Source organism: Balaenoptera musculus, chromosome 9 (assembly GCF_009873245.2).
Source record: "Balaenoptera musculus isolate JJ_BM4_2016_0621 chromosome 9, mBalMus1.pri.v3, whole genome shotgun sequence".
Classification (NCBI taxonomy): domain Eukaryota; kingdom Metazoa; phylum Chordata; class Mammalia; order Artiodactyla; family Balaenopteridae; genus Balaenoptera; species Balaenoptera musculus.
The window spans coordinates 35,660,198-35,684,357 of record NC_045793.1 but is presented as its reverse complement, the minus strand read 5'-3'; the positions used below and the strand labels follow the sequence as shown (position 1 = coordinate 35,684,357).

Here is a 24,160-nt window from a genome sequence, read left to right as displayed (position 1 = left end):
ATTAACAAATATTTACCACTGACTATGACTTTCTAGAAGAGTGCTGTAATTTCCTAAATATTCGGGGAGTTTAACATCTTAGTGAGGGTACATTTTTTAAAAAGGCAAGGCAATATATAAAATAGGGATAAAATAGTATCTAGGCGTGAAGCTTCCTCAAATGTTTGCTCTCTAATGGTAATGCTGTTGCCCTCAGAATTGATCTGTTTTCATCAAGCAGATTCCAAATAGTTCAGGCCCCCAGATAAGTTTTCAGAGAGTTAAGGCACTTTTATACACCATTCCTGAAATCGCTAAATTTAAAAAAAAAAAAAGGCATTTGTTAGTCACAGGTCGTTGGGCAAAATGTCATTCGTCTTTTGGGGCAGAACATGTTCTGAATAACTGTCAGCAGGAACTTCAAAGGCTGTGTTTTTCAGGTTTAATTGAAAGGAAGTTTGGTTGCACCAATTCTTTAAAGGTAAGAAATAGGACTTCTCAGTCAATTGGAATCAATTACGGTTGGTTTTTTGAAGAGATGCAATTCCTGGGATATTATTGATACCCCTAGAAGGAAGATGTATCCAATGTACATTTTCTCCAATTTTGAGAACATTACTGTCATTACTCTTTTTTAAAATTAATTGATTAATTAATTAATTTTAATTAATTAATTAATTAATTTATTTTTGGCTGTGTTGGGTTTTCGTTTCTGTGCGAGGGCTTTCTCTAGTTGCGGCAAGCGGGGGCCACTCTTCATCGCGGTGCGCGGGCCTCTCACTATCGCGGCCTCTCCCGTTGCCGAGCACAGGCTCCAGACGCGCAGGCTCAGTAGTTGTGGCTCACGGGCCTAGTTGCTCCGCGGCATGTGGGATCTTCCCAGACCAGGGCTCGGACCCGTGTCCCCTGCATTAGCAGGCAGATTCTCAACCACTGCGCCACCAGGGAAGCCCACTGTCATTATTCTTGTCCTAGAAAGTCAGAGAATGAGTTTGTTCTAGCTTTCTACAAATTTTGCATTTCATTCACAATGAAATAAAGAGCAAAAGTTATCTGAAATACTTTACATCTGCAAATTATTTTATACTTGTTATTCTTGGCTCATCAGATTAAATTGCAATCGGAACGTCTCCTTTATAAATGGAGAGTTGATCAGCTTTTTACTTCACACCACAAGTTTATCTCACCACAGAAGTCATCTGTGGAGGAGGCATTCCGCCTGTAACAGGCTGGGCCTGAGGCCCTGGGCCAGCGCATCCTCAAGGGTGTGACCCTTGCTTGCCTGGACGCCTCCAGGGTCTTCATGCAACTGCAAAAGGTTTTTCCTTATCCGGGATCCTGTTTGACCAATACAAAGAAAGAAAGAACTGAAAAACAGAATAAAGGTTACTTTAGAGTCAGAGATGAAGAGATTAAACACTGAGCTAGGGGTCAAGGTTTCAAAACCACCCTGACTGTATTCCCCCAGGAAAGTCTGATACTTTTTTCGTTTTGCATTGTTCACCCTAAAGGCTTCTACTTTCCTCAGGGCACCCCCAGAATGTCAGTGGGTCTGAGGCAGGGCTGGGAAGAGGAGTAGGGAGAGGGGATGCGGTGACTCTCTGGGTGGGGGGCACTCTGGGGCAGCCAGGGAAGAACCAGCTCCCTCCTTTACCCCCCCGGGCGGCGTCCCCCCTGCCTCCCATCCTCCCCAGCGCCAGCCCTGTAGGGCTTTGGCCTCCTGACCCAGACAGAGCCGGGCGCTAGGGAGCCTGCGGCCGAGCCCGGGTCGCGCCGCCCCCAGCCTCGGGGCCGAGAGCCAAGAGTTCGAGGCCTCCCCGATCCGGATATGATGAAAAGGAGCCACAGAGGGAGAAGTGTTTCTGGAGTATAGGCGCGCTGTAAGGGGGAACGAGAGGCAGAGGGAAAAGAGTCCCCCTCGGAGGGGAGCCAGCGGGGCTGAGCTGGCTGGAAAGAGGAGGCGGAGAGCGCCGAGCGAGAGGAGCGGCGGCCGCCGCCGTTGCCGCCACTGCGGTGTACGCTGAGCGGGCGGGAGGAGGGGAGGGACACCCAGGGGTGGCCGCCGTCGGGCCAGCGCGACCCACGGCCCCTGCCGGAGCCTCGCTAGCTTTCCGAGGCGGAAGAGGAGGAGAAGGAAGGGGCTTTGAGTGAGTTGGGGGGATGCCGAGGTAGGTGGCGGTGCCCCGGGCGGGAGGAGGATGGGCTCTGATCCTAAATCCGATCTCCCTTCCAGCCTCTCCCACTTGGGTCCCCCCGCCCCACTTCGACCCCCTAGGACTCACTGCTGTCAACTTGCTGGGTAACAGTTTTCCTCCCGGGTTTCAAGTCAAAACTTCCCCGGGGTGGGGTTTGGGGGAGGGAAGCAGAGGGGGAGGGAATGTCCTGCAGGGGTGGTGTGCTCTTCTCTCAAAACACTTTTTTTTTTAATCCCCGCCAGAAGCGGTCAGTTGCCTGCACCCAACATCTCCGAGCCCTTAGTGCGTCCGCCCCGCAGGGCGGCGAGCTAGGCGGAGGCGCGGCGAGGGCTCCGTGAAGCGGCCCATGTCCGGCGCGGGTGAAGCCCCCGCTCCCGGGCCCCAGCTCGGGGCCGAGGCGGGCGGTGGCCGGCTGGGCGCCGCGGCCCAGGGTGAGTGTCGCTTGCAAGTTGCAAGCTCCTTTGTCATTGTTGCATTTTAAAATGTGTTCGCACATTTGCTGCTTGGGGTCTGTGTGTGGGGAATCGGTGCGAGGACCGAGCCAACCTCGTCCTTGTGAACTTTTGCATAGTTAGCATTACTCGAGCAAGTTCTCCAGCATTGCAGCCCTAGATCAACAACCGGATAAGAGGGCGGGATCCGTTGGTCCCTCCACTCCCCCCTTCCTTTGGCTGCGGAGAAACAGGATGACAGGATCGCTTCTTTCTTAAGCATATGCATTTCAGGGCCTAAGACCCGACAGTGTGGGCTCTGAAGCACTTCCCCACTACTTCTCTTCAGTTCCGTGCCTTCATCAGATCAAGGACTGCCGCAGCTTTCTGAACAAGCCTGCACTCTCCCTTCATCGTTCTGTTTCTTGTGGGCTCGTCTGCAACTCTGATAATCCAGGTTTCTGTGACCAATTGCTTTGGGATGGCTCATGCATACGTTTTCAATAACTGTTTTTGTTTTGAAATACACAGGCTTCAAAAGAAATGCTTTTCAAGAATGAATTAGCTCTTTGTGTTCTTCCAAAGCGTAAACACATTCAGCCTGTAAAGAAAATACTTCTGTTTCTGGGAAAATTCCACAGTAAGCTTATTAACAAGTCAAACAGTGTCTTTTTTCTCTTGAAGGTAACATACTTCAGGTTTCATTGGTGACAGAGAGCAGGGATCTTAATCTCCTGATGTATTTTCCTCTTAGGGTGGTTCTGATTTAAAGAGTTCTGACACTGATACAAACTAAATAATTTTCCAGGGCTCCAAAACCTATTTTACTTTTTCTCTTGATTTTAAGCCTATCTGATACACGCCCCCCGCCCCCGCCCCCTTTAGCAATAATGTAATGAGCTTCTTGGGATTCTTTTTGTTAAGGCAGTAAAGAGTGGAAAAGAAGAAGTTAATGTCGAACCCACAGTAGGTAAAAGCAGAAAACATCCATGGCTAAATTAAAATGTGGAATTCAAGGGCTGTTAAATTGAATTATCATTGTTTTTTTTTTTTTTTGCTTCTAAACAGTGAGTCATTTTTTCTAAACAGAGAAAATCAGAAAATCAGAACTAGAATGATAAACACGTTTTCCCAGAAGAAGCCCATGTTCCTCACACTGTATTGCCAAGGCAATCATTTTCTTGTCATTAGGCATGCCCTCAGTAGTCATATCGACTCCTTGATGGGATGTTTAGGTTCACACTTGAGGTGTTCATCACTATTGTTAACAAATGCTTATGTCAAAAATCAACCTCAAACACACTAGAAAAACGATTTAGAACTAGTGATATCTACAATGTCCAACTTTAATAATACACATTTTTAAAGTCAGTAGAAGCTGCAGTGATAATGCACTGTACAGATGTAATGCTGTAAGGTATCACATGATCTGACTTTAAGAAGCCAGCATCTAGAATGGTCTGAAGGAGAATGTGGACTGCATACAACACATTATCAGTGTGGAAACTCTTGGGTTATGTTTTACCTGAAAATTGACTTAACCTCAGCAACATTTTTTTTTTAAGTAGTTTAACTTTGACTCACCACATCCTCTAAGTAGGCATCGATTTAATTGTAAATGTAATATAAAGTTAAGTTTTTAAAAAAGAAAATCCTCAGAATCTTGTTAAAAGATTGTGTCTCGAACAAGCAGATTTCATAAGTTGAAAGAAAACATGTTTTGGAGCAAGTGGGTAGGGAGAAAGCTTCAAGATGTAGCTGCCATGGTTAGGGTGGTTTTATTGGTAAAGACGTTAGCGAAGAACCTTTGCCCGCAAGCCACTCTCCTCTTAAGCTGTTCCTTGAGTTCTTTCATCCTCATCCTTCTGTCCTTGGGTTATTGATCATCTTTTCAGAATAATAGTTGAATAGTACTCTGGTAAGATAAGGCTGCTTAGTTAATAGAAACCTAATTTTAAAATTTTATATATTAAAATCAGTGAGAAAAATGGAATGTTCTATGAAAGTTAACAGAAAATGTCTTTTCATGAAGGGGAAGGATAAGATCAAGTCTTCCCCTGCGAACAAAGTACAATATATATGTGTATTAATATGTATGTGCATATATATACATATTATATCACATAAAGACATACGATATAATCTATACATATATTACTGTCTTGTGATGCACTATCTGTACTACTAACCAAAGGCATAGAAAGTTAAAGATGAAAGTAATTTTAGGGGCGTCTCTAGTCTGAACTCCCCATCAAATCTAGAATTTCTTTCTACATTCTTTCAGGTGGTTAGTTAAGACACCTACAGTGCAGTGCATTCTCCTTATCAGCATTCATAGTTATGAAAGTTTTTCATATTGAGAGCATAGCTCTCTCTCTTTACAGCTTCTCCCCTTTGGCTGTGATTCTGCAAGCACAACTCTGTTGCTCTGAAAGCATTAAAAATCTTATTTGTGCATTCTGAAAATTGTTACAGATCAAGGACTTAAGCTCATATGCCCCAGGCTGTCAGAGGGAACCAGAATGGGTGTGGGAAGGTAGGGAGCAGTGGGGACTGTGGCCTACTGTAGAGCTCAGGCCCAGGAGACGGTACTTCTCAGCTCCAGCTCATTGTTGCCATTTGGGTTAATATCTTCCGGTATTTCAAGAGATACTGGAAATACGGATTTTTATGTATCATTGCTCCCTTTTAAAAAGTTGGCAACTAATTAAATTCAATTTTTATCCAGGCCAAACAAAACAACCACACCTGCAGGCTGGAAATGGCCTGTATGCAGCTGATTTGTGATCTCTATTATAGAAAATAGAAAGTAAACCTGTGATTTAAAACTATTTCCCTGTTTATGACAAGCTTCTGAAAGATTGACTTGATCTGCCTTCTCAAGCAAAGTACCTGTATAAGTGTCTCGATAAGTGAAGGACAATTTGGGCCAAACTTATTTTTGTTTTAAGAGAGAATGGATCTTGTATATGGGGTTCACCTAATTCTCATTTTTTTCTTTTTTGGATCAAGCATCTTAAAATTCATTGTGTTATCAACCCTGATAGGTATTTGCTTTTTTGTGCAAAAGTTATTAGAATCCATGTGGTCGAAAGAGCCTTTTAATTAAGTGCGTCCATATTTGTGACTTGTAACTAGAAGGTTCTTTAGAAATAACTTAGTCTAACTGGCTCACTTTCTAGAAGGGATGTCCAAGGACTTTCAGTGACTTGCCCAAGGTCTCATACACAGTAGAAATCAGGGTGTTTCGTGGTAAATGTGGTTGAAGTAGAGAGTGAATACAGCTTTTTTCCTGTGGATGGATGAATTGAAGAGAATCAGCTTTGGATACTGCGAATCGCTTGAGCCTGTTCCGGCCCCTGCAGCCCCCCTCCCTCCCCCATTGCATTTGCCAAGATTTAGACTGTTGGACTGTGTGCTGGAATATTCTTTAATGTGATAATGTGTGATTTAATGCACTCTTCTCTCTTGGGAGAGTCCTCTGAGACTATTAGGCGGACTTTTCATAGCAGGATGCAAAATGCCAGTAAAGTTAATTAAAAATAATTTAAAATAGAAGCTAGGGAGAAGATGTTCAAGTTGAAATTACACAAGAAGAGCTTTGACTTAGAAGCTTAGCTGATTTGTCAGGAATTTATAGTGGCTAATCAGGTTTCCTGTACGGGAAGCCTGTTTATTTCAATTATACCACGTATGCTCGTAATATCCATATTCTTCAACTTTTATCATATCGTTTTATCCTTTTGATTAAGAATGGCATTTCTCAAAGTGTGTCACCTTTGGGCAGCTTCTATCTCTGGTCCTCAATCGGGGACGATAGTGCCTTCCAGGAGACATTTGGCAACCTCTCAAGACGTGTTTGGTGGTCGTAACAGGGGTGGGGTGGCTACTCTGGGGACGTAGTGGGTGGAGGCCGGAGATAACGCTAAACATCTGACCGTGCACAGGACAGGGCAGCTCCTCGCAGCAAAGAATTATCTGGCCCGGAATGTCGATGGTGTTGATGTGCTATCCTAGTCTCTCAAGGCTACTGACATCTTTGGCTCCACTCCAGGGTTGCAGAATCAGCATCTTGAGAGTAAGACTCAAGAATCTGCATTTTTAACAAGCTCCAGGTGCTCTTTATCTCTAGTTGAGAATCATTGTTTTTAGAGGCTTTTATCTGTAGAAAGACATGCTATATATATATATATATATATATTTGGTAGAAAGCCTTAAAAATATCTTGAGGAAAGTCCCCTTTTCAAATTCCAAACTTTAAATCATATCACTCCACGTGTACCGTCTCTTAGAGCTAGCCAGCATTTTTATCCCGTATCCCAATTAAGAAAACTAGGCCTGAGTATTCATCCTCAGAAAAGTTTCCTGTCAAGATTATATGTACTATAGTACAAATATATTGTGAATATTAGAAAAGAAATATATGAATAAAAATTTTAAAGGATGAGGTAAAATTAAGTAAATAAATAGATCTTTTAATACTTTCTTCTGCCACCTCAGTAGATATTTTTGTCCCACCACCCTACACTTCTCTTTGGGGATCCCAGCATTATGCAATAATAAGGAAAGAAGTCTCTAATTTGCATGTGAGCTGTATTCACTTGTAAATTGGATTTTTGGAATCTGAATTATCTTTTCTCATAGAAACAGAATGATAAGTTATGTTTACCTCCATAAGCTCAAAAGATTTTTGAAAATTTTATTACATTTTATATATTTACAATGATAAATTGTAGAGAACATACTCTTATGATTCTGGCAACCACATACAAATAACCAAGAACAAAATTGAGTGAAACATTTTGAATACAGATGCTTGAGAAAGAACAGGCTTAACTGGAAAACTATAAGGAAACTTGTCTAGATTTGGAAGAGGATTTGGGGGCATTTTCAAGCACCTTGGACTTTATATTCCCAATTCTTTTTTATGCCTAAAGGAACTAATGTTCATTTTACAAGTTTAGTTAGAGAAGTGCAAGCCTTATCAGCTAGGCATAGTCATTTTCCCTCTGCTAAGTAAAAGAATCAAATGCGTAAGAGGAGGATGTAACTGGGAAAAAACTAAGAGGGGAGGGAGGAAGGAAGTGGTTAAAAAAAGTACGACTAAAAAGTGTTTGGAGAGGTTGAAGTGTTTGAGTTGAGAACTGCGATTAAAGTTCTAAGGGATAGCATGGTATGAACTGAGCTGGAGGGGGGGACCATGTTAAGAAACAAGATGATGGCACAAAATCTTGAGAGAGGGAGCACTGCTTACCCTGAAGTAGGCCCTAGTATATATTTGTGGAATAAATGATTGGGTAAATGGAGGGCTTGATTGCTGTCCAGAACAAGTGTGAGTCATGGCAGCAAAAGGGAATGAACAGCATCGGTTTGGGGGTAAGGGTGGAGGATGGGACTAGGGAAAGCTTTTATATGTTTGTGTTTATAATTCAGGATACTTGTATAGAGGATAAATTTTTTTTTAAATTATTTATTTATTCATTTTATTTATTTATGGCTGTGTTGGGTCTTCGTTTCTGTGCGAGGGCTTTCTCTAGTTGTGGCAAGTGGGGGCCACTCTTCATCGCGGTGCGTGGGCCTCTCATTATCGCGGCCTGTCTTGTTGCAGAGCACAGGTTCCAGACGCGCAGGCTCAGTAGTTGTGGCTCACGGGCCCAGTTGCTCCGCGGCATGTGGAATCTTCCCAGACCAGAGCTCGAACCCGTGTCCCCTGCATTGGCAGGCAGATTCTCAACCACTGCGCCACCAGGGAAGCCTGAGGATAAATTTTTAATACCGATTTTCATCTCTACCATAGCCTTTTTGTTTGTCTTCACATTGTTTATTTCTGCCTTACTCAGGTGCTCTGTGAATGTTCCATCATATACATATATCTATATATAGATATATGTATATGATGCTATATGACAGATACAGAGAGAAATAGATTGATGAATGAAATCTGGGACTTGCAGGGTGATGGGAGAAATAAATAAGTTTACACATACCTATAATACAAGGTAGATGGAAAGGTTATAACAGAGGCACAAAGAAAATGAAGGCAGAACATGGGAGGGAGAAAGCATCTCTAGCTGGGGCATTTGGGAAAACCTCAAAGAAAACTTCTGATTTGAGTTGGACTAAGAAGCTTAGTCAGACTCGCCTTTGTGGACATGGATGTGAAAAGCAAGACTTGGAAGGGACTGTTACAGAATGTGGAGGACTTCACTAAGACCATTGTGTGAGCTGTATTAAGGAGCTGAGAAAAAGGTAAAGTTGTAAAGATAAGCTAAAGTAATTTTGAGGAGGGCCCTGATTTTCCTGCTGAGGAATTTGTATATCCTTTCTGTAGGCAATAGAGCCATTGAAAGTTCTTGATAAGGGTAAGGATAGGACCAAATTGGTGTTTTTAGGAAAATAAATCTGGTGGCAGTTCAAAGGATGATTTTGGAGGGAGAGGCAAGAGTGAAGGCAGTGATTTTCCAGGAGGCTATTATAATAGCCTGGCAAAAGATAAGAGGACCTAGGGCAGTACCAGTGGGAGTAGAATTGAGAATATGGATTTAAGAATGATAGCAAAAGTAGGATAGAGCTCTGTCTTGCTGTGAGAAATTGTTCAGGGCATTGATTTTTACTTATTCTTTTTTTTTTTTTTTTTTAAAGAGTATAGCAGTTTTTTTTTAAATTTAATTTATTCATTTATTTATTTATTTTTGGCTGTGTTGGGTCTTCGTTTCTGTGCAAGGGTTCTCTCTAGTTGCGGCGAGCGGGGGCCACTCACTGTCGCGGCCTCTCTTGTTGCGGAGCACAGGCTCCAGACGCGCAGGCTCAGCAGTTGTGGCTCACGGGCCCAGTTGCTCCGTGGCATGTGGGATCTTCCCAGACCAGGGCTCGAACCTGTGTCCCCTGCATTGGCAGGCAGATTCTCAACCACTGCGCCACCAGGGAAGCCCACTTATTCATTTTTGAATCTCCTAAAACCAGACACAGTGTCCAAATTTTGTTCAATGGAATTGATGTGGTTGGACAAAATATTTAATATGGGAGAAGGTGGAAAGGTAGAAATTTAAGGTAATCCACAGGTTTGCTTTTTAGCCTGAGTGGAAACATGGGAGGGGCTGCTGAGTCTTCTTTTGATCATGTTGGTTCCATGGAACTCATCCTTAAGCCAGGACAGCCAGTAGGCCACTGAAAAAGAGAATTTGTTACTAGGAGAGTGGTGAGGGTCAGGCGCACAGACTGAGAGTTCACCACCAAGTAGCTGATGGATGGGCACAAGAGTGAGAGAGAGAGGACTGAAGACAGATTTGGGAGAATGGCTGCCCTTTTGGGAGGAGAAGGAAAAGAATACAGAAAGAGAGTCCATAAGGATTGGGCACAGAAGTGTTAGGTGTTTAGAGGTCATGGAAGATGAGAAGAGTTCTGGTTTGTTAAGGGAGAAGCAGGGGATATAGAAGGCTCCTTTTGGATGGGCGGATTTTGAGCATGTCCACCACACACTAACGGAAAGAAAGCCAGGGGATAGAGAGAGAAGAGATGAAAGAGCATGGGGTGGGGCCGTGCTGCAGTGGGTGTTTGTAATTGAAAGAGTAAAATTGTAGGAAGGAAGGAGATGATGAGATCAGTCTTAGGAAAGTTGGGAATGTTCCCCTTTGAGATGGGGATGGGAGAAAAGGATGAGTGATCATCTAGAGAAAATTTCATGTGAGAAGGAGATTATTGAAGGCCTAGATGTTCTCAGCAAAATAGATGTAACATTTGCTGAGAGCAAGGGGGGGTGTTAGGATGAGTCAGGAAATTTGAGATGTGTAGAAAAGATTGGGAAGAATGAAGAATTCAAGAGGGAGTCAATCTGGGGCAAACAAAAGGACTGCTCAGTAACACTGAGGGCTTAACAAAGAATGAACGGCATGAATTTTTAGTGGACACGGTCAGCATGGTTGATTGCCTTTCTCAGCAAGAAGCATTCGGGACCTTGGGAATAGAAGCAGATAGAATGGATTTTTGGAATTAGCATAGGGTTGGAAGTTGGCAGAATGGAAGCAGTGGAGGGCCTGGGGCAAGGGAGGAGGATTAGGCATGTGTGGGAAGAGTGTCTTTGTAGCAACTGATCTTGTGTTCCAGGCTGTATGGGGAGCGGGAGAGACCAGCAATGCAATTAGCAGGCTATGATTTCTGGCCAGCAAGAATCATGCCTGTTGGCCTTGTTTGGTCAGTTCACATACAAGGATTTAATATACATAACTGAGTGATCTTTACAGGGCTGCTGGGGAAGCTGTGGTATTTTTGGGTGTGTAAGAGCCTTTCCTGTTTCTTTGAACCTCATTTCCTGGATCTTGGTGAGGTGATTTCATGGAAAGTTCTAATAACAGTGTGCAATTATTTTACTAGCATTATATTTTTATAATAAAAGATTTTGGGGAGAAGGAAACACATAAATTGTCACAGTCTAAAGTTAGGCCATTTGCAAATGGAAAATTAGTTAGAACAACAACAAACAGAGGAGGGAAACAGTTCAACCAAATTGTTTTTCTGAGTCAATGTAATTATTCTACTGTATAAAGGCATGGGATGTGATTTTTATGTTTCTATTCCGAAAAATCTTTACTCAATTTTTATTAAGGGGGGATTGATTCTGCACTGGCTAGAGTCTAGATGTTTGGATAGGTGAACTTTGGTGATTCATTGGAGCAGATAAAGATGCTGCAGCCCTTCCTGCTATCTTAATCAGTCCTGGGTTTTAGATGATTTTCCCTCTCTGTCTTTACCTTTTTCTCTCTGTGTCTCTCTTTTTCCCCCTCCTCTCCCTCTTGCCATTAACCCTTTACTGAAGTTACTTAAACTTTTCATATTTTCTTTTGACATTAGCATACACATCCTGAAGGAGGTAAGCTTTTTTACTGTAAGTTTTTGAAACTGAGTTGTATTTTATAGATTCTAATCGCTTAGTTCACTAAGTAGGAACTATGAAGAGTTATTTTAACATTAATTTCGTTTGTGGTTTCTACTTGAAGTCCACTTCTGTTTTCAGATTCACACCCACATGATCTGAAGTAAGATGATTCATATGCGTGTGCTTTTATGCCCGATTTTTAAGTAGTTTCAGGAATAAAGTCTGAAATACATTTTCATGCTAGCATATATATTTTATCAAATATATCGACATATTTGAACAGGAAACCCTGTCAACAAATATGTCTTGTGTGGCTACTAGGTAGAAAATCCCGTGACGATTGAAAATGTATAACACATCGTTCTGCCCAGAAGGAATTTGTAGACTAGGTGAGAGAGAGGATGATGTTTACATGTGTGCCAAATTAAATTGTAATCCCTTGTCTAAATATCAATTCAAGATTACGACAAGTACCATGTGACAGATGAGTTTATGGGCAGTTGCCAGCTAACTGGTACAGTTCTGGCTTCTGGAGGTTGAGAGTGAATCTCAGAATAACGAGTCAGTTTTGTCTGGGTTGGGCTGTGAGTGACCCCAGCTGAAGAAGGCACAGTTTGTAGGTCTTCTTGGTTTGGATTATTCAGAGTTGAGCACCAAAAATAAGGCACCTTGTGGTTGAGCAGGTGACAGGCCCTCTGAAGGCAGGTGGCAGAGGGCAAGGGAACCAGCTTCCTCTCCTCACTTTCTCTACTCCAAGAAATGGTCCTCCTACTCTTTTTCATAGGGGATCAGTCTTTAATCTTCTGGGTCTCTACGAATATAGACCTACCCTGTTGTTATTTTTTCCATCACATCATCCAAGCAACCTGTAGGATTTTAGGAAAATTTTCTGAGGGGTTTTACTCTTTATTTCTTACTGAGATACAAGCTGAAATTATGGAGCATGGGAAAGGTGTAGGAGTTTACAACCTTAAAATATGTACAATGTTAAAATAACTATCAGTTTTTCATCCATATGCAAAATGAATTTAATTCTTACTGAGCCAAGGAGTAACATGTTCAATCTTTGTGTTAGAAAAATATTTCTGGTTGGAGCAGAAGAAGATGGGAGGCCCTGGTAGTGGGTATGGGCGAGAAAGTATAGATTTAAGAGAAACTGGGATGCTGTAACTAACAGGATCTGGTAATTGATTGTTGGGGCAGGGGAAATAAGGGGAAAATAGAGAGCTAAAAGTGATTCCGTGAATACCATTGACCAATATACAGACTACAGTTGGAGAAATAGGCGGGGACTGAAGAGAAGTGGTGATGAATTTTGGGAAATGTTAAGTTTGAATTGCTAAAGATATAGTCGTGTAGAGTTGAAACTCCAAATCTACAGGTCAGGGCAGGAATCAGGGTGAAGGTAATGGATCTACAAGTTATCCTCCTGGAGGTGACTGAAACTGTGGAAGTTAATGAGATTGCAGAGGTTGTAAAGCCAAAATGGGTTGGTGGCCTTAAAGGAGAATTTAAAGTAGGCAGTGCCCCAAAGAGATGGTCCAGAAGGTCAGAGGCTGTGTTGGTGAATGAAATGAGAGGCTCCTGGTTTTGTCCTTTAGGAGAATTACCAGAGAGGAAGCATCCCCTGACTTCTAATTCATATCCGTCATTCTGAAGTCCAAGAAATCAATTTCAATATACTGCAAATTCTCTTATTATCTTATTTGTGGCTTCACCACTATTTGAAATGCTCTTCTCCATCCTCTCTGATTTATTTCAAGATCAGGCTCAAATCATAGCTTTGAAATGCCTTTACAAATTAAACAACTTCCTTTGGTTCACTTTTGACTTCCATTGGCCTTCCTTCTTGTAATAGTGCCAAATAAGGGTTTATTCCTTAACCAGAGAGATTGGGGCAGAAAGTGTTCTTGATAAAATCACTCAGTTTAACTGAGAAGTAACAGAAAAGTTTTAAAAATTGTGGCACTTAGAATAATGATGATGCTAAAAAACTAAAGATGGGTGTGTACCCTTATTTTAAAAAAGAGGAAGAAGGTAATATCCTCAATTCCTTTTTATATCGTAACAGGGTTAATTGACTGCTGAGTAGGGGAACTGCTATAGATATGGTATCTCTGGATTTCAACAGTCAGTAAGGCAAATTCTTTCATGATAGCTTTTTAGATAAGAGTAAGAAGACTATCGTGCTTATAAAAGTGGATAGAATATGGAAGAGGGAAGATTAGGTTTTGATTGCAAAGAGCAAAATATGATGAATCAGTGAAAATTATAAGTAGATTTTAGACAATTGTGGGGAAGTCTTTGAATAATTAAGGCATCCTAAGTTGAAGTAAGCTGTCTTTTGAGGCCGTTTCCCTATCCCTGGAAGTATTCATGCCTACTCTCCTTGGCTTATTCCTGGCGATGCTGGATGTTGATTGTTTTCAACTGAATTCATGTTTTCAGGTTGGGCTAAGAGATCTTTATGAGCCCATGTCACTCCAAATTCCGTGAGCCTATGAGAGTTTGGCTTTAATATGAGTATATTTGCTGGTAGAAAGAACACAATTGAACTTGTATCTGAGGAGGCAGGAGTCAGGGGTCAGTTATCCTGAAAATACATTTTTAGGATGAGGAACTTTAGATTTAGATGCAAGAGGTGCAGGAGATTAAGATGACTGAGATAATGTGTCCTGGTCCCCTGCATCACCCTGCCTTTATCTAACCTCCCCACTACTTTTTTTTTTAATGGAAAGTGTCTAATTCTTTCTCCCCCCATTTATTTAGAGGCCAGATTATTGAGAGATTATTTGCACTACTGCTGCATTTTGCACCTATTCATTTGCGTATCTGTATTCAATTGCATATTCATGTAATTTTTTTGTAATTGTTTTCCACTTTGCTGTGTATAAAACCTGTTGTTCTCTACCCACCCACAACCTGTAAACTAGTTGAGTCAATGTCATTTTTCTCATTCTTTTGAATCGAAACACACCATAAGCTTCTAAATGCGTAAGAAGCCCTTTGAAGGAGTAAATTTAGATTTTGCTCAGAATCTTATTATTTTTCAAAGTAATGGTAATAACAATTAGTTGATTAAGTTGATTTAAGCATTTAATTCATTCAACAAACATAGTATATCTGATTATATAATAACTTATAAAATTACGAAATTTTGTGCATATGCTCATTCATCTGTTAAAGATGCTTTGGTTATCTTAAAATGTTGTTTTGGACAATGAGATTTTAATCTGTGTTAGAACATTAGGCTAAGCAGGTAGGTTTTGCAGTGTTTCTTAAAGGTCATTAAGCTTGAGGGATTTTTTTTTTTTTCCTTTTTTTGTATCAGTGAAGAAGTAAAATTCCAGAGCCTCAGGTCTTCCTGAAAGCTGCCTTATCTTTGGTTTTTAAAGGTTACATTTGGGAAACATTTGTAGATTTCCACATTGTTCTTAGCCTCTGGGAAATAGAGACCCAGATTTTTTTTTTTTTTTTTTTTTTTTTTACTTTTCCCAGACATTTTAGTCTCAGATTACTTGAGATTTCATAATCCGGAATACACATAGATGATCTGAAATAATGCTGGTATTTGGAAGAGTAAAAATGAAATGGTTTAAAGTTTACAGATAAAGGAGGTATGAATATAGATTGCATAGCAGTAAGAATATACATATTATATAGATTATAAATGATTTATCATAGATTAAAGTCAAATATTTAATTGAAGTAGATCTAACATGCAACAGTCCCAAATTTTAAGCATGAAGAAAGCGGCTAACGCTCCTTTCTATAAGAACTGAGTGAATTGTATACTGATTAAGTTTTATGAGGTTTTATAAGGATATCTGCCAAGGACCATCATTTATATTAGTTCCTCGCAAAGTAAGCATATAAAGTACGGATAACAAGTAGACCAATGTACTTGATGATTGGCTCGTGCATTTACACCTACCTCTGCCTAGTTCAAAAGAACATTTGAGGTAACTTATAAGAGTACATTTTTAAAAAGAGATTCAAACAGAATAATGGGAAGTATGGGTAGCCCAGGAGATCCAAACCTGAGGGAAAATAGAAATGTACAGGTATAACTGTAGGGTCCAACCCGGTTACTCAATTTTGTCTGCAAATTTGAGGCAAAAAGAGAACGTTTTTCCCTCATATGATTTTCATTGTCCATAAGGAAAAAAAAATAACATATAGCTTCTCAGAGGAAGGAATAGTTTTCCTTATATTCAGTCTGGAAACAGATTTCTAGCACAGTTTCTTACATAGGGATTACTGAATAGATAGATACTGTCCTCAACAGTATCCCTAAGGTTTTAAAAAGGTGCTTATTTTAATGACACTTAATGTAATACTAATAGCAAGTGTGAATGAGCCCTTATGGTATACCAGACATTCTGCTTTCCAGGCATGGTTTCGTTTATTTCCGCATCCACCTTCTGATGTAGGTACTGGTGTTATTCCCATTTTAAAGATTAAGAATCTGACAAAGGTTATGTAATTTGCTCAGGATTCACATAGTTAGTGGTGGACCCAGGCACTCTGATTTTAAATCCTGTGCTCTTAACCATTTCTCCAGTAAAAAGTACAGTTTAAGGATAGCATTTCTGTCCCAGAGAACCTAATGAGAGTCTTTTTATTTATCAGGAAGGATTCAAATATCTGGACTTTTAGGTGACAATACTATCTCTATTTCTTGGAAAACCATGGCATGAACAGTATTGTACATGTTTTAAAAGTTCATTAGTAACTTTGGCAAACTCATTTCATCCTCATACAACATTACTAAATTCTTCTGTTACTCTTATTTGTTAAAACCATTTAACTATTGAGATAATAAATGTGCTTGACTACAAACTGATGGAAAAAAAAATCCCTCTTCAATAGTTTGAATGATTGTCTTATAGAAGTAAGTTTAAGTTTATTATTTCTACCTACAGTGGGCAGAACTAGAACTAGTTAAAGATCACCTGTCGGTGTATTTGTGCTCAAAATAAAGAACAACTTACTACTGACTCAAACTGACGAAGAATAGAGTATGTTCCTTTATGGGATATCATTCCTTGAAATTTTGGAGAAAGACTGAGTATTGCAGGGGGCTTTCTATCCTGGGAGGGATATGAAATTAGCTGAGCTGCAAGATCCTTTCCAACTCTGCATTTCATCATTCTATTTCCAATTGAATATCTATTTCTGAGACTTACTCTGTAGTCTCATCAGTAAAATTGAGCTAACGTTTTCTTTATTGTATGGTTGATGGGTTCTGAAGATCAAATAAATATTATATATTAAAGTCCTTTGAGAATTGCTAATACTGTAACTATAATAATTCATTAATTCTTTCAAGAAAAGGAAGCATTTTTTCTTTTCTTCTTTTTTTCTTATTTAATAATTACATACCAGCTGAGTGGCTGTTATATGGCACATATAATATTTTACATGTATTATTATCCAATTGACTTATTTTTAATACATTTAGATTTTTCTCTCTTGTTAATCACCATTCACTTATTTTATTCCCCAACTGCCTGAGATAAGTGAAACTCTCAAAGTTTTAAATTTAGATAATGCCAACTAGGTAAAATATTGTACAATTTTAAATCAAATGGAAATTCTGTTTACCTGAATCTGTCTCATTATCCTTTAGCAAGAAAAATCAAGATTGGAGACAGATTGCTTCTCACCATCATGCCCTTCTTTAGAAAAATAGCAAAAAATAAAGAGTATTGATCCTGTAAGATAGACAGTCATTTCTGAGTAGGACATATTATAGTTAAATTGATCCTTTAGAACTCTTACTTTTTTCCTTTGACTCTTTGGTGTAATTCATGCTCATCATTTTCTTTGAAAATTAACTCAAATCCAGCGCTTTATAGCGGGTTTTCTAGGTTTTTTCTCCACTTCATTCTAAACACCCTACAGTGTGTATATGAAGTTTTGGCTCTGTTGTTTAGCCCTTGCGCAGACTCAGATTTACAGATTTTTAGAGCCAAAAAAGTTCTCTGCAACCATCCAGCTCAGTGCCTTCATTTCTGGATAAAGAGAATGAGACCCAGCCCCAGTCACACAGCTGGTCAGTTTTTGAGCCAGAATTATGACCCAGGGCAGTTTTCATTCCCTTCTGTTTTGTAGTTGTTTGATTGTTTTGGGTGTATGTTTGGTCTCCCCAGCTAGAGGATTCGTTGTCAGGGGCCAAGCTTTTTTCCCCTCTTCCAAAGATTCTTCTGCATTGTCCCTATTCAGTGGACGCACAATAGAATGCTGGGAAGCTAGCCTTTTGGTAGCAGATGCCAGTGGTATATGACTATCCTTTGCTCCAGTGCTATTTTTAAACTGTCTTCAATTTTTGTATTAATATTGAAAGCATATTTCTTATATGTTTATCTATTAGTGGGACTGTTTAGTGTTATATGTAATTCAGGTTTTGTATTCTCAGAGTTGTCCTGACACAGAGACAGAACTAAATACCTCTCTATTAATTACTGATTAGATAAAATTGTACTTTCTGATAACTTGGAATACTGTGACAAAGGGGATGAGAAGCAAGGTCTGTGTCTCAGTGTTTGATGGGCTCTTCTAAGTTTTCTCTAAGTTGTATAGTACAGAAGAGCTTACCTAGCACAGTGCCCCTCAAACCTGGCCATATATGATGATGACACCCCCCTCCCCCCATACCACCTGAATTGGGACCCCTGAGGTTGGGACTTGTGTATCTTTATGTTTAAAGTGCTCTGTGGTAGAGAACCATTGGCGTGGAAGAACAGCATCATTGAGATAAGGTCCCCTGTTAAGAGAAAGTTGCTAAGTTGGGAAGGAGTGCTTGTATATATATAGTTGGAGAAGAATGGATGTGTATATAGAAATCTTGTAGAAAGATACAGATTGATTTTTTGCATCATTGAAATTACTTGATTGCTTTTGGGATATGTCTTTTGGGCCCACATAGCAGTTGAATTGCAACTACAAACCTTCATAAAGCCAGAAAGGAATTAACTAAATAAGGACTATGGCTTCTGCTGCTGCAATTCAGAAGTGATAGACAATCTATACTGATAACAGAAATCTGTTACAAGAAACTGCTCTTTCGTCATCTTAATGAGTAGTGGCTAACCCAAACCTATTGAAAGTTGTAGTAAGATTGGTTCTGTGGCTGGACATCATGGGGCCCATTTTACAGTTATCTGTCAATTAAATCTCACTTTCATTGCATTTATTCAATATTAGATATAACTGCACACCATTTATGAGGCTTCCATATTGGTATTCCATTAAATATTAAAGAGATGTTAATAAAATAAAAATAGATATGTTAGGAAATCACAGAACACTCAAGTGGTCACAGAAGTTTATAAAAGTGGAGAATTGGCAGGTCAATTTAAACTTGGAGTTTTTTCTGAGCCTTGCTTTGGGCTGGGTTCTATGGATTATAGCAAAAGCCTGAGACCAACTTTTTTTTGTTTTTTAATTTAATTTTATTTTATTTTTGTACAGCAGGTTCTTATTAGTTATCCATTTTATACATATTAGTGTATATATGTCAATCCCAGTCTCCCAGTTCATCCCACCACCACCACCACTTTCCCCCCGTGATGTCCATACGTTTGTTCTCTGCATCTGTGTTGCTATTTTTGCCCTGTAAACTGGTTCATCTGTACCATTTTTCTAGTTTCCACATATATGCGTTAATATACGACATGTGTTTTTCTCTTTCTGACTTCACTCTGTATGACAGTCTCTAGATCCATCCACATCTCTACAAATGACCCAATTTCATTCCTTTTTATGGCTGAGTAATATTCCATTGTATATGTGTACCACAACTTCTTTATCCATTCGTCTGTGGATGGGCATTTAGGTTGCTTCCATGACCTGGCTATTGTAAATAGTGCTGCAATGAACATTGGGGTGCATGTGTCTTTTTGAATTATGGATTTTTCTGGGTACATGCCCAGTAGTGGGATTGCTGGGTCATATGGTAATTTTATTTTTTATTTTTTTAAGGAACCTCCATATTGTTCTCCATAATGGCTGTATCAATTTACATTCCCACCAGCAGTGCAAGAGGGTTCCCTTTTCTCCACACCCTCTCCAGCATTTGTTGTTTGTAGATTTTCTGATGATGCCCATTCTAACTGGTGTGAGGTGATACCTCATTGTAGTTTTGTTTTGCATTTCTCTAATAATTAGGGATGTTGAGCAGCTTTTCATGTGCTTCTTGGCTACCTGTATGTCTTCTTTGGAGAAATGTCTAGGTCTTCTGCCCATTTTTGGATTAGGTTGTTTGTTTTTTTTAATATTGAGCTGCATGAGCTGTTTATATATTTGGGAGATTAATCCTTTGTTAGTTGATTCATTTGCAAATATTTTCTCCCATTCTGAGGGTTGTCTTTTTGTCTTGTTTGTAGTTTCCTTTGCTTTGCAAAAGCTTTTAAGCTTCATTAGGTCCCATTTGTTTATTTTTGTTTTTATTTCCATTACTCTAGGAGGTGGATCAGAAAAGATCTTGCTGTGATTTATGTCAAAGAGTGTTCTTCCTGTGTTTTCCTCTAAGAGTTTTATAGTGTCTGGTCTTACATTTAGGTCTCTAATCCATTTTGAGTTTATTTTTGTGTATGGTGTTAGGGAGTCTTCTAATTTCATTCTTTTACATATAGCTGTCCAGGTTTCCTAGCACCACTTATTGAAGAGACTGTCTTTTCTCCATGTATATCCTTGCCTCCTTTGTCATAGATTAGTTGACCATAGGTGTGTGGGTGTATCTCTGGGCTTTCTATCCTGTTCCATTGATCTGTATTTCTGTTTTTGTGTCAGTACCATATTGTCTTGATTACTGTAGCTTTGTAGTATAGTCTGAAGTCAGGGTGTCTGATTCTTCCAGCTCCGTTTTTTCCCCTCAAGACTGCTTTGGCTATTCAGGGTCTTTTGTGTCTCCATACCGATTTTAAGATTTTTTGTTCTAGTTCTGTGAAAAATGCCATTGGTAATTTGATAGGGATTGCATGGAATCTGTAGATTGCTTTGGGTAGTATAGTCATTTTCACAATGTTGATTCTTCCAATCCAAGAACATGGTATATCTCTCCATCTGTTTGTATCCTCTTTAATTTCTTTCATCAGTGTCTTATAGTTTTCTGCATACAGGTCTTTTGTCTCCCTAGGTAGGTTTATTCCTAGGTATTTTATTCTTTTTGTTGCAATGGTAAATGGGAGTGTTTCCATAATTTCTCTTTCAGAGTTTTCATCATTAGTGTATAGGAATGCAAGAGATTTCTGTGCATTAATTTTGTATCCTGCAACTTTACCAACTCCATTGATTAGCTCCAGTAGTTGTCTGGTGGCATCTTTAGGATTCTCTATGTATAGTATAATGTCATCTGCAAGCAGTGACAATTTTACTTCTTCTTTTCTGATTTGGATTCCTTTTATTTCTTTTTCTTCTCTGATTTCCATGGCTAGGACTTCCAAAACTATGTTGAATAATAGTGGTGAGAGTGGACATCCTTGTCTTGTTCCTGATCTTAAAGGGAATGGTTTCAGTTTTTCACCATTGAGAATGATGTTTGCTCTGGGTTTGTCATATATGGCCTTTATTATGTTGAGGTAGGTTCCCTCTATGCCCACTTTCTGGAGAGTTTTTCTCATAAATGGGTGTTGAATTTTGTTAAAAGCTTTTTCTGCATCTATTGAGATGATCATATGGTTTTTATTCTTCAATTTGTTAATGTGGTGTATCACATGGATTGATTTGCATATATTGAAGAATCCTTGCATCCCTGGGATAAATCCCACTTGATCGTGGTGTATGATCCTTTTAATGTGTTGTTGGATTCTGTTTGCTAGTACTTTGTTGAGGATTTTTGCATCTATATTCATCAGTGATATTGGTCTGTACTTTTCTTTTTTTGTAGTATCTTTGTCTGGTTTTGGTATCAGGGTGATGGTGGCCTCATAGAATGAGTTTGGGAGTGTTACTTCCTGTGCAATTTCTTGGAAGAGTTTGAGAAGGATGGGTGTTAGCTCTTCTCTAAATGTTTGCTAGAATTCACCTGTGAAGCCATCTGGTCCTGGGCTTTTGTTTGTTGGAAGATTTTTAATCACAGTTTCAATTTCTTGTGATTGGTGAGACTAACTTTTGAGCCAAGACTTTTAGTTTTCAAAGGAGGCAAAGTTGGATAGACATGATTGTGATTTAATAGTAGTTACGTATTTATAATTTCTTGAATATAATGAGACAGAGGATGATAATTTTTCTTTTCTTTTTCAACTTGAGGACTCCTGGGATCATCCAATTCTAGAATTTCATGGATAAGAAAACTTAAAAAAAAAATGTGATAACTGTCTCTTAATAAATATTCAGAGCAGGAAGAACTTTATTTTCCTCTTAGTAGTAGGTCACTACTAAGTTATGTGTGTACAGATCACATGGCATTTTCATTTAGTCAATGGAGAGTTGAGAGGGTCTGTGTTTTAGCACTTGAATATTGGACGTGATTCAAATGTGAGTCAAGTGTGTCTAGAGGCTTTATTCATACGTATTTTCTTTTAGTCAGCAATGCTTCATAATGCCCTGGTTTCATGAATTAATTTTAATGGAATTAAACTTGAACAGCTCAAAATTATATAATTAATTTCATTCAGCTACAATTAGAGTTACTAATTGAATCAAGCCTACTAGCATGACACCTGGCGGCAGTCAGCTACATGACAGTAGCAACAAGTACGTAGGACTCTGCGGTGAGAGAGTTCCTGTGTACTAGTGAGTTGGTAGAAAAAATCTTTTCTGTTGATCATCTCAGGAAGGCCTTGGGTTGACTGTAGCGGTGGAAAGATTTCTGGAGTTGTTTAAAAAAGTCAAGATTTTAATTGAAAGTAACACATCTCAGGAAGATTACATTTTCTCTAGGATAATGCTGAGTAAATGTTACATAAATCTAGAACATATTGGTTTAGCATGCTTCTAATTTATATTTTACTGCTATCTGAATATGGTTTTGCTTTCTAAAAATACTTAGCATTGAAGACCCTATTTTTTCAGAAATCTTAGCCTCTGGACTTATTCCTGAGTGTCCGTCTATTTTCATGTGTTGAAATGTGTTTTATGGCAGAACTTTTCAATTGTGAAATCCCCATGGTACATGAGAAATTTCTGCATATGCAGAAATTTTTTCCTTCCACTGGAAATGTTAATAGAGTTGACTAACAACTTCTGTTTGAATCTCTTTCCTTTCCTTGCTTCCATGGCCTGACATTATCTAGTTTTTCTGCCTTCTCTGACTCCTTTCTAATTGTACAGACCCCCCCCCTTGATAAGTCCTTCTTTTAATATACTCACTCTTTTGGTGAGTGTATTCATTTGAATGGCTTCAGCAATCAGGTTTAGGAAGATGACTGTTTCTCGCTATATGTTATTTGTGACTTGCAGATTCAAATGTTCAACACTAAACTCATCCACTAGACTGTAAACTCCATGAAGGCCTGGGCTGTGTCTTGTAACTGATTGTATCCCCACTGCATAGTATGATGCCCAGACATCTACCATGTACAAATATATATTTTAAAAATTATTCTCCTGGTCTCTAGGTTTTTCCAGTCAACTGCAGACTAAGAGAACTCAGTCAGCTCCAATCCCATCTTCTCTGATAATCTGTGAATCCTCTAGTTATTTTCTCAAAATTGTCGCCTCTCCCATTTTTTATCCAGTTGTTGAAACTCTCATCAACTTCTGCCTGGACTGTGCTAAGTTTCCCTTTTAGTTTCCCTTACTCTGCTCTCCCTCTTAGATGCATCCATACTCCAGTGATTCTCAAGGATGTAAGTATAGTAGAATCACCTAAGCCCCCTTCCCCCAAATTAAATTAGAATTTTAGGTCATGGGGCCCAGGAATCTTTTTTAAAAAGTCCCCTGAGTGAGTTAAAGTACAGTCAGGATAGAGAACCACTGGTGTGTACAAGTTCGTTAATTTTTCTTATGTGTGGCTTTGATTAGGCAATTCATAAAGATTCCGTGGCTACTGTCACTTATTTATCTCACTTTGAAATAAGGTTCAGATTTTTCACCTTGGTATTCAAATATCCATAGCATGTCCCCATTCAAACTTTTACCATCTTATTTCCTAATATCCCTCTTCAAGTACTTCACAGTGCAGAAAGTTGGAACTTTTGCACAGGTGTCTGCTTTTTGAGTTCACCCATGCTGTTTTTCCACTTGGAATGGCCTTTCTCCCATCTCTACTTTGAGAATTCCTGCTGATCTTAAAGACCATCCAACGTGCACCATTTTCTATAGCGCCTTTCTTGAGCTCTCAATCCTGATGAGTTTCTTTTTCTTCCTTTGAACCTTTTTTTAAAGTGCTCTAGACCTCTTATAATGTTAATTTTACCTTATGTTATAATCTGCTTTTTGCCTGAGTTATGTTCCTAATAAGACATTACTTTTCCTTACTTCTTGGCTTCCCCCTTGAGAACCCATAAACCCACATATAAATCTCTCATCTTCTTTGATGCTGCCACCCCTGCCACCCCTGCCCTCTGCATGTATGGACTCACTTCCATCCTTGATGTAACCGTTCCACATTTTTCTATTATGGCAGATCATTTGCTGTTTCAACGACTTCTTTACAATAATCTTAACATAATTTTTACAGTAAAATCTTCAGTGCTAACCATATAGTAGGTGCTCAGTAAATCTCTGCTATTGAG

At 39.4% G+C, this 24,160-nt stretch overlaps 1 protein-coding gene across 3 annotated transcripts in view; it reads left to right on the top strand.

The window, feature by feature from the left end:
• Positions 1–1,689: 1,689 nt before the first annotated feature.
• Positions 1,690–24,160, top strand: part of MDFIC (MyoD family inhibitor domain containing) — a 99,245-nt gene continuing 76,774 nt past the window's right edge. Inside the window, exons 1-2 of one of the 3 annotated variants that reach the window (XM_036864478.1) lie at positions 1,690–2,147; positions 2,417–2,605. In XM_036864478.1, the coding sequence (XP_036720373.1) occupies positions 2,521–2,605 (85 nt within the window). In that variant the 5' untranslated portion in view covers positions 1,690–2,147; positions 2,417–2,520. The remainder of the gene's footprint in view (positions 2,148–2,416; positions 2,606–24,160) is intronic. The other 2 variants (XM_036864480.1, XM_036864479.1) reach the window with 2 other exon arrangements.